The sequence below is a fragment of the Emys orbicularis genome, chromosome 6 (genome assembly GCF_028017835.1).
Source record: "Emys orbicularis isolate rEmyOrb1 chromosome 6, rEmyOrb1.hap1, whole genome shotgun sequence".
Lineage (NCBI taxonomy): Eukaryota > Metazoa > Chordata > Testudines > Emydidae > Emys > Emys orbicularis.
In genome coordinates, this window is record NC_088688.1 from 69,680,191 (window position 1) to 69,691,385 (window position 11,195).

The window sequence follows — 11,195 nt, forward strand, 5'->3', positions numbered from 1 at the left end:
CAAAAGGGAGATTAGGTTCTAATTTACATTCTAATCTTAACTATAGTTCGCATTATAAAGGCACCCTATAGTTAATACTTCCGTATATTTTTACATATGTTTAAGATGGACAGGCATCTCAGCGATTCCTTTGTACAAAAACAACTGATGCTCTGCCACATAAGAGAAGTAGTTTTAACTCCCAGCTCTTGTTTTTCTCCCCTTGAGCTAGAGAACGTTGTAGAGGCAGTGATGTCAGTTCCTGGTGGAATACTCATGCTTTCAGTTTCCCTGGTTAATTTGGGACTGGCATTGATGGGTTCCAAAGAGAGGACTGTGACAGTGTGGGATACATCTGTGTCACGTATGAACCCTATCTTGGGCTATGTCTACACTGCTTACCTTACAACGGTGCAGCTGTGACGCAACAGCCGCACCATTGTAAGGTGCACAGTGTAGACGCTCTTTGTTGCCAGGAGAGAGCTCTCCTGATGACAACTAGGGGCGGTAGCTTTGTCACCGGGAGAGCGTCTCCCACCAGCAAAGCACTGTCTACGCCAGCACCTTTCATCATTAAAACTCTTGTCATTTAGGGGTGTGTGTTTTTCAGTGAGCATCACAAGGAAGGGTGAAACTTGCACATCATGAACTGCGAGCATTGTAGGCACATTGTGTATTACTGTAATTTTAAAAGATAATTAATCCTCTGATATGGATTGCCTTTAGTTTATTTCAGTGGGATTTTTGTCAGGAGTTAGGATCAAGTGTCTGCGAGTTTTTTGATGATACTCAGCCTATTTAACTATGCGTGTCTGAGTATCTCAGAGCATAGTCCCTTAACACACACTATGTAAAATTTCTGCCCTTGTTACTGGCAACATTAATGTAAGCCAGTTTTCCTATGAGTAGTAACACTGAAACAATAATGAACTTTTCAGTTTTTTACTCTGAATCAGGAAGAGTTGGGATGTGTCCTAACAAAAACCATTAACATGAGCTCCCCTTTGGTATGGTTCTTTATAAGAGGTGCATTGGTGGCAGCTGAGAATTGTTGAGTGTTTAAGGTTATATATCTTGCTACTGATAACTTTTAATACTAGCTTTTGAGTATTTGTTTTTTACACAGCAGAGCATTCTTGCAAGAATCATGCTGCTCACATGTTATTGTCACTATAGTTCTGCATGTAAAATGGTTGTACTTGCATGTCTTAAAGATGGGTTGGAGAAATTTCTTGTCATCTTAACACTTTTTGGTCTTTTCCATCTTAAACCACATGGTGGCACACTTGACATATAAAATTAAGTCTGTAGATTTGAAGCACCAGAGTCAATTTTGCATGACGAAATGAAGAAAGCTAAGACTTTGTCACTGGTATTTTTAGTAAAAGTTGTGGACAGGTCACGGGCAATAAAGAAAAATTCACAGAAGCTGTAACCTGTCCCTGACTTTTACTAAAAATATCTGTGACAAAATGGGGAACTGTGGGTTCCCACACTGCCTGCAGCAGGGCAGCTGCACGGTGACTAGGAGCTTCCGTGACTTCTACAACCTCTGTGACTAAATCATAGCCTTAAAAATGAACAATGTTTAGATTCTTTTTAGATGAAGTGTCTACTATTCCTTTTAAGAAATGTAAAATTTCCATTGTAAGATCTTAAAAGGAAGCTATTTCAACTATTTATGAAAACAAAACCTTTGCTGATAACTTGACATTTACCTTTGTAGTTTATTTACGCTAGATGTCTCCATTGTGCTTATCTTGCTATTATAGCAGATACTTTTCATTTTAGTATCCTTTTTTCCTTGCTTTACAAATAAAGGAAAACATGGTATTTGCATTTTTCAAAACATAAAATTCTAATGAACTGTACATGTGTGTTCTATGTTTTTTTAAATTTAGTATCAGAACTACTAGGCAGTGCTTACTTGCTTACTACATCTACCTCCTGTAGAAAATATTCAATTGAAAATTTTAAACATTTTTTTTTGCACGTTTTCGGAAAAGAGAGTACAACAGGCAGGTATAGTGCCATATTGAGTCATATAAGTTTTTTCATGTATTTTAAATATTACCTCTTCTAGATTATCTAGATCACAACAGCCGGTAAACCAATAATCTTCTAAGTTTGTTAATTAGGTGTTACTAATAATTAATAAATTGTATTTTCACAAGTTTGAATTTACTCAGTAATGAAACTTCGATAACTCATCTTGAGTGAGGTTATTAAACAATTGTTAGTTCATAACAAATATATTCTTTACCCAGATCTATAGAACCACTCCTGCAGCCCATGACAGTTTGATTTGTATGTTGTCTGGTTACATTACACTGCTCTACAGCCAAAATGCTTCTGAAATAAACGTAGTCAAACTTTACTAATTCTGGGTCACTGAGAACGAAAATGATGCTTAAAATTGTTGATTGGCTCTAGTTTTCAAGATATGCTATTGGGTCAGTATATACGACCCTTGACTTGGGAATGGCGGAGGATAAGTGAGTTATAAAGGGAAGGGATCTCAATTTAAACCAGAAATGACTAAAATACAGCTTTGACTGGATCTATGAATAAATCTATGACTGGGTTTGGACAGTACTTGCTTTTTAGGCAAAACAATGAATGATGCAATCTGAAGCTGGTATTGCGTCATACATGATATGAATTGCATCATGTTATTCCTAGAAGTCATGGATGATGCAATCATAACGAAGCTTACATCACTCTGCTGAACAAATTGCCCTATATCAGCTCTAGAAATCATACAGTGTCGTGCTCTCTTCTTTGTCAGTGTTTGATTTTGCAAAGGGACACATTTCTGTTTAGCCAAAGTGAGCAGAGATGCCTCGTACTTGTGTGAACAGTGCAGATAACTTCTGCTATGTTTGTGGTGAAGTGACTTTTGCATCACAAAAGCGCAGTATAACCACTATGGTTAAGAAAGCCTATCACCTTTATTTTGGCTGCAAAATTGGAGATCAGGACAAGAGGTGGGCCCCACACATATGCTGCAACACTTGTGCAACAAATCTTCGCCAGTGGTTGAACAGGAAAAGGAAATCTATGCCTTTTGCAGTGCCAATGATTTGGAGAGAGCCAACAGATCATACCAGCAATTGTTACTTCTGCATGGTACCTCCAGTTGGGAAAGGTGTGTCAAAGAAGAAAAAGTGGACTGTGCATTATCCAAACATTCCATCAGCTATACGCCCAGTACCCCACGGAGAAGGACTGCCGGTTCCTGATGCACCAGAATCATTCTCACTTGAGTCAGACGAGGAAGAGGAAGAGGATGAAACTTCTGGTCCTGAACCATCAATGTCACAGGACCCACATTTTCTCTCATCCTCCTCCTCTGAACCACACCTCATAACACAAGGTGAACTGAATGACCTTGTCAGGGATTTGGAACTACCCAAGAGTAAGGCAGAGCTGTTGGGCTCCAGACTACAGCAGTGGAATCTCCTTGCAGGTGATGTTAGGGTTTCCATGTTCCGTGACCGTCAAAAGGATCTTGTCCCATTCTTCTTCATGGAAGGTGATCTTGTAGCCTGCAACAACATCGATGGTGTGATGGCAGCCCTCAACATCGTTCACGATCCAGATGAGTGGAGACTGTTCATTGATTCATCGAAGACGAGTCTTAAAGCTGTTTTACTGCATAATGGCAATGTTTTGCCATCAATTCCAGTTGGTCATGCAGTCCATATGAAGGAAACCTATGACAACATGAAACAACTTTTGAGGTGCATAAACTTTGACCAACATCAGTGGCAGCTTTGTGGCGATTTGAAGGTTGTTGCTCTCTTGCTTGGTCTGCAGACTGGATACACAAAGTACTGCTGTTTTCTCTGCGAATGGGATAGTCGTGCAAGAGATTCCCACTACATCAAGAAAGATTGGCCACTCCGACAGTCATTGGAGCCTGGGAGGAAAAGTGTTCAGCATCCACCACTTGTTGAATCAAGGAAGATTTTGTTACCACCCTTACACATCAAGCTGGGTCTGATGAAGAACTTTGTCAAGGCCATTGACAAAACACAAGCAGCTTTCAAGTACCTCCGTGGAAAATTTCCAAGGTTAAGTGAAGCTAAGATAAAGGAAGGTGTCTTTGTTGGTCCTCAGATTCGTGAACTTCTTCGAGATGATGCATTTGACCATGCACTGCGTGGCAAGGAAAAGACGGCATGGAAAGCCTTCCAGTTAGTGGCAATAAATTTTCTCGGAAACAACAAGGCAGACAACTACAGGTTGTTGGTGGAAAACCTCCTCAAGGCATACAAAAGCCTTGGTTGCAACATGTCACTAAAGATACATTTTTTGCACTCTCATCTAGATTTTTTCCCACCGAACTGCGGAGCAGTGAGCGACGAGCACGGCGAGCGATTTCACCAGGACATTGCAACAATGGAGAAACGCTATCAGGGCAAATGGAGCCCATCAATGCTTGCAAACTATTGCTGGACAGTGACAAGAGATGCTCCATTTAATGAATACAAGAGACAAGCCAAGAAGCGCCGAGTAGACACTGAATAGGACTAAACTATGTACAGAATAGTTTTTTGCCTTTTGTTTCATAATAAATTTTATTTATATAACCCTTTTGCTGATTTTTAAAGTGTTACATAAACAGGACAGGTGAAATATTATCATGTAAAACAACCATAAACACATGAAAAGACCTAGGTTTACAATTTATGATTAAAACTCTACTATCTACGCAATATACATAGACATAAAATGTAAAAACTTAAATATCTTAGAAACAGTAGCCAATCAGTTGTTTTAATTGTCATATTTGAATTCAGCACATCAAAATACATAATAAATAGCACATTTTATCTCTGAAGCAGACGACTTCTCAAAAATTGTAGACCAGTGTTATTTGCTTAAAAGCTGATACACTTTTATACTAGAATTATTTAGAGTTTCATTCTCATTACTTCCTTTTTCATATAGAGAAATATCTTTTTTTTAATATTTTCCTTATATTTTATAAATTTCCAACCTCCTAATCAAACATCTGTTATTTCCTTATGTCTTTTCGGCGGTTACATCATATTTTGCTAGCTCAAGCAACTGGTACTTGTGGTTAGTAGATCACTAAAAATATTTTTCTTACTTAATTCTTGTTTTCTCTGATAATGCTACAAGTTGGTATTTTTCCTCCTCTTAGCATAACTGTGAAGCACTATGGGAGAGTCTGAGGCTAGGTCTACACTACCCGCCTGAATCGGCGGGTAGAAATCGATCTCTTGGGGATCGACTTATCGCGTCTCGTCAGGACGCGACAATCGATCCCCGAATCGACGCGCTTACTCCATCAGCGGAGGTGGGAGTAAGCGCTGTCGACTGGGAGCCGCGGCAGTCGATTTTGCCGCCGTCCTCACAACAGGGTAAGTCGGATCTGATACGTCGAATTCAGCTACGCTATTCGCGTAGCTGAATTTGCGTATCTTAAATCGACCCCCCCCTGTAGTGAGGATGTAGCCTGACTCATAGGCAAGCTATAAGGCCTTGTAAATGTCTGTTTTATATGTCAGCATTGTTTTTTGCAATTAAATTAGCCCTTAAGCTATTCTTGATCTTAAATGTTTCAGCTTTCAAAATGTTGCCAAAATAAAACTGTGCATACCTTGGATTATTTGTCACTATTGTGCACACAAAGTGTATGTCTGGGGGAAGAAAATCAATATACCAAAAGATGATTTTAAAAAAACCTCAGTGATTATGTGCAGCAAGATAACATTATTTTACATTTGAGAAGGATGGGAAGATAAAAGAAAACATGTGCCAAAATCTGTGTGGTGCTGTTTATTGAAAGATCTTACGTAAAAGATCCATGAAAATTATTTACTTTTAAAAACCTATATTATAGTATGCTTAATCTTAAATCCAACACATCAAGGTTGGTGGACTACATTTGACAAACTACCCTAAATGTATTCTGGCGTACAGGTATACTCGCACATGCAACCTCCCCTTTGTTTTTAATTTTCTGGTGGGTAGGCAGTATACTGAGATTTACAAAAAAGGTTTGTAAATCTTAATATGCTGCCTGTCCACAAGTATGCATGCTTAACTCCCACTGAAGTTATAAAGGTTCCAAGATTGGGCTCAGTATGGTATAAAGTACTACATGTAATCAGAAAGGGAGCCAGTGCTTTTGGCTTCTCAGGACTATCTAGGGATATAATAAGGTGATGTGAAAAAATATGAATAAATAAATATGAAAATAATAACTTAAAATGATCCTTGCAGTTTTTTTTATGGATGGCAGCATGGATGAAGAGAGCACTATTTTAGGCATCAAGAATTGAATGAAAGACACCACCATAATTATTACAACATACACAGTTATAAGTCTGTTACACTTACCATAACCCCTACTAAATCTTTAGATTCACTTATCTGAATTTTTGTAGTTAAAGTTATGTCTGGATTTGCTCTTCATTTTTAACTGATACAAATTAAAAATAGATGACATAGCAAAGACTCACATTTTAATCTTAAAAGTAAAGAAATTCCAAATAAATTGCATTTGTCCTTCAAGTTTTTTAATAGAATATCCTTGTTTTCATACAGTTAAATGTTTCCAGGATTCTGTGCTATGAAATAACACTTTCTGAATACACTGACTACTGTACATACTTAGTTTTGGTGGGTTAAGGTACTTAGAAACAAAACAGGTAATTGTAAATTGATATTTTTAAGATTTTTACGTAAAAAATAGTTTATATTCTGTAATATGCAGATTTGATCCAATTCAATAAATCAGTGTTATAATACCATTATGTATGTGCAAGTATAGTAACCACTCCACTCAATGTGCAGCGGCAGTCAATAAAGCAAACAGAATGTTGGGAATCATTAAGAAAGGGATAAATAATAAGACTGAAAATATCATATTGCCTCTATATCAGTGGTTCCCAAACTTTAACAACCCGTGAACCCCTTTCACTAAAATGTCAAGTCTCGCAAACCCCCCCTAAAATGAATATTTCCAGGGATTTTCTCCTTTACCTGAGTATAAATTAGAAAAGCAGTGATCTTGGAAATATAAAATTGTTTTTTAGGACATGCTGATTACACACTATGTATTATTATTATTTATCATGACAGTATTTTTATTACATTATGAAAACGGCAACACTCTTCCAAGATCTCACTTTCGTCACTTGTATCACTTTGAATAAGCTTGTTATAATACAAGGCTCTTAGGTTTCATTAAGGAGTATCAGACGTGAAACAGCATGAAGGGATTTAAGAAGCCAACTCAGAGTTCCTCCTACACAAGCATTCAGGTCTTGAACAGTCCAGGCAAACAATGCATGTTACAACAAAGCTTAAACTTGTTCTTCATAATAGTTTTAAGAACAACAGTAGCTGCGTATTTAATTTTAAAAACCAGCAAAAAATATCCACCTCCCTTTGCATTTCTTATAAGGAGGCTTGAAGTTTAAATCCCAGTGTGATCGATATGCTTGCTTTGATCTGCTTAGCTCTTGGAAGTCCCGGGGTCCCTAGGGACAGCTCTGTCCGCCATTAGGGATTTTTTCCCCGAGAACCCTCTGTAACATTTCGCGAACCCCAGTTTGGGAACCACTGCTCTATATAAATCCATGGTACGCCCACATCTTGAATACTGCACGCAGATATGGTCGCCCCATCTCAAAACAAACAAACAAAATGGAATTGGAAAAGGTTCAGAAAAGGGCAATAAAAATTATTAGGGGTATGGAATGGCTGCCGTATGAGGAGAGATTAGTAAAACCGGGACTTGTCAGCTTGGAAAAGAGATGACTAAGGGGGGATATGATAGAGGTCTATAAAATCATGATTTGTGTGGAGAAAGTAAATAAGGAAGTGTTATTCACTCCTTCTCATAACACAAGAACTAGGGATCACCAAATTAAATTAATAGGTAGCAGGTTTAAAACAAACAAAAGGAAGTATTTCTTCACACAATGCACAGTTAATCTGTGGAACTCTTTGCCAGAGGATGTTGTGAAGGCCAAGACTATATCAGGGTTCAAAAAAGAACTAGGTAAGTTCATGGAGGATAGGTCCATCAATGGCTATTAGCAGGATGGGCAAGGATGGTGTCCCTAGCCTCTGTTTTGCCAGAAGCCGGGAATGGGTGACAGGGTATGGATCACTTGATGATTATCTGTTCTGTTCATTCCCCCTGGGGCACCTGGCCTTGGCAACTGTCTAAAGACAGCATACTGAGCTAGATGGACCTTTGGTCTGATCTAGTATGGCTGGTCTTATATTTATATTTAACTGTCCTTGAAAGGTGAAAAAAATACTGCTTTGATTACTGTCTGTGTCTACACTATTTCCCAGACAAACCAGGCAGATATTAATTTTAACTATTTCATTTTGGTTGTAGAGTGAAATCATTCGAGATAATCCTGGAATTTTGGACTGTGTGAAAGAAGGGATTGGCAGAGTGATTGGCATGGGAGTGCCCCATAGCAAACGGCTCCTCCCCCTTATGGCCTTGACCTTTCCCACTGTTCTACATGGAGTTCTTCATTACATCATCAGTTCCATCATCCAGAAGTTTGTTCTGCTTGTCCTAAAAAAGGAGAATTCCCAGAGCCTTCCAACAGAGAGCTCCAATTCTGTGCAGAGTATGTTGGATGCTTATTTTCCAGAACTTATAGCTAGCTTTGCTGCCAGCCTTTGTGCTGATGTCATGATTTACCCACTGGAGACAGTTTTACACCGCCTTCATATTCAGGGAACACGCACAATAATTGACAATACAGACCTTGGCTATGAAGTGCTTCCAATCAATACTCAGTATGAGGGAATGAGAGACTGCATCAATACTATAAAGCGGGAAGAAGGAATGCTGGGTTTTTATAAAGGGTTTGGAGCTGTTGTTGTACAGTATACACTGCATGTGGCTGTTTTACAGCTCACTAAAATTATTTACTCCATGCTGCTTCAAAATGTTGCTTAAAAGTACATTCATATATTGATTAGCATCGGGGACATGATCTGGTCACTTAATTAATTATGGTAAAAAGAGATGGATAGGAAAATGAAATCTAAAAGATGAGAATCTGTAGTAGTGGTTTCTCTTTTTGCAATCTGAAGTGTTCATTTAAAAACTGGAATTTGAATTTCAAAATGTCCTTTTTAAGAAGTACTCCATAAAATTAAAACAAGGACTATTGCTAGAATTCGAATATCTTAAAATGTGTAATATTATGTGGAAGAGAATCATAATTTAAAATGGGCAAATTCATATAGAGGATATATATGATTTATCTCATTTCAGTATAGATAACCTTTGCGTCTACCTGTAGACTGACATGGAAAATGGCATTTCCAATGGTACTGTTCACATGCGCTATATGACTAAAGGACAAATAGTCATCGTCATCTTTGGCAATTAATTTCTTCTGATAAATAAAGGGGTTTGGATTCAGAACTAATATGCAAAATATCTGAGGATTTAATGGTCTTTCAAAAACCTGTTTTAAGCTTTACTGTTAATGTGGTTAGGTCAGGATGATAACTAAAAAAAATCTTGTTCTTCCATATTTTTTCTCCACATTGTTTTTTCAGTTTACAGATACAAACAAGACTTTCACTGCTGCAACATACATCTAGGGGGAAATATAAACTAAATGTTTTATGCTTTGTACATCACCCATAGCAAATTATTTTGTAATGAGAACTTTGTCGTCTTGGTATGTGCAAGGTGAACTAGAATACACTACCATAACCACAGTTTGAGAGATTTGTTTTCCAAGGTATTTTTGCGTAAAAGAATAATCATGAGACTTGATTTTAGTACCCATGTTCAAATAATACTCTGAAAGCATAAAAAGATTAACTGGTCTTTATTTTCTATAGTTACTCTTCTGTTAGATTGAAATGCCTGGGAAAGAGTTGCAAACACAATGACTTGGTCTTCAGAGTCCTTTGTCTTCCGTAGAGCAGCAGTCTACTTAAGACAGCCTCCACTTATGATTTTGCACTTAAGTCCTTGCTTAAAAATGTGTTTGGTGGATTAAATATTTGATGGGCAATATTCAACTCTGTTTCACAATTAATATGTAATGTTTGATGACTACTGAAATTTATTTTTCCTCCTCCCTTTCCCCAACGTCCAAACCAAGCTTTTCAGTCTTTAAAAAGTTTTGATTGTTCTGAATTGTTAATTTGCTGCTTGGTTTCCAAAATAGATTTCATGAAGATGTTTAAAAAGAGATGTTTTAATAAGTAAACCAGATGAGCATGTTAAAAGAAAATCACTTTTAAACAATATGAAAGGTTATTGCCTCTCTTATAAATTAACTTTTGTGGTAGATGTCTTTGTATACCTGTGTGAATATGGTAAATTGATGTGTATTTAATTGATCAATCTTAAAATGTACAGTAGTTTTTATTTATGGAAAGTAGTCATGGCAGAACTATGAACAGCTTTGACTCAACTGCAATGACTTATGAATTGACATCATATTTTGAAAATAATTTGGCTTTGCTTACAGTTAAACTTATTTCCATGTATTTTAAGCACATAAGTGTTCAAATGGAAAGTATAGTAAACTTGGGACCTGAGACTTTATTTTGAATATTGTTTTTCTGCAAGTTTAGTGTGTAAAATGGGAGCAATCAGATAACATAGAAATACAATGTAAGAATTTTGAAAAAGTAATTTACCAAAGAGATACCTAAAATGTAGTACATAAATCAGAGCTCTGTCTTGTAGGCTTTCCATTTATATATGTATTTTAAAAGTGCTGTAATATTTCAAGGTTCCTTTTTTAAAAGTATTCTACAAATTGAGAAATCTCAATAAAACTCAAGACAGCAACACTGCTCAAACATTCATTCTTTGTGAATTACTTACATCTTTTTAAAAAGCGTATCAGCAAAGACTGGCCAATATATCTTAAAAAATAAAGCACTAAAAATGTAGCAAATTCATATTTAGGTACCTAAATAAAAGTAGCCTGACTTTCAAAGGTGCTGAGCACCCAAAAGCTGTATTGAAGTAAATTAATCCAATAATTGTGATAATTATACATTTAAATTATTTTCACCAACCAGCCCTAAATATTGTATTTGCATATCTGGTAAGAACACAAATGATGACTCGTCTCAGTCAGAAAGGGTTGGTTTTACTCCTAGAAAAGTATTCTAACAAAAAAAATATATACATCTGTTGTTTGTCACACACGGACAAAGGAAGC

At 37.0% G+C, this 11,195-nt stretch overlaps 1 protein-coding gene across 3 annotated transcripts in view; it reads left to right on the forward strand.

Annotated features, from left to right (window-relative positions):
* SLC25A46 (solute carrier family 25 member 46) overlaps positions 1-10,814 on the forward strand; it is a 43,113-nt gene extending 32,299 nt beyond the window's left edge. For all 3 annotated transcript variants that reach the window (XM_065406395.1, XM_065406396.1, XM_065406397.1), the window contains one exon: positions 8,372-10,814. In XM_065406395.1, coding sequence (XP_065262467.1) covers positions 8,372-8,950 — 579 coding nt within the window. In that variant the 3' untranslated portion in view covers positions 8,951-10,814. The remainder of the gene's footprint in view (positions 1-8,371) is intronic.
* The last annotated feature ends 381 nt before the right edge of the window (positions 10,815-11,195 follow it).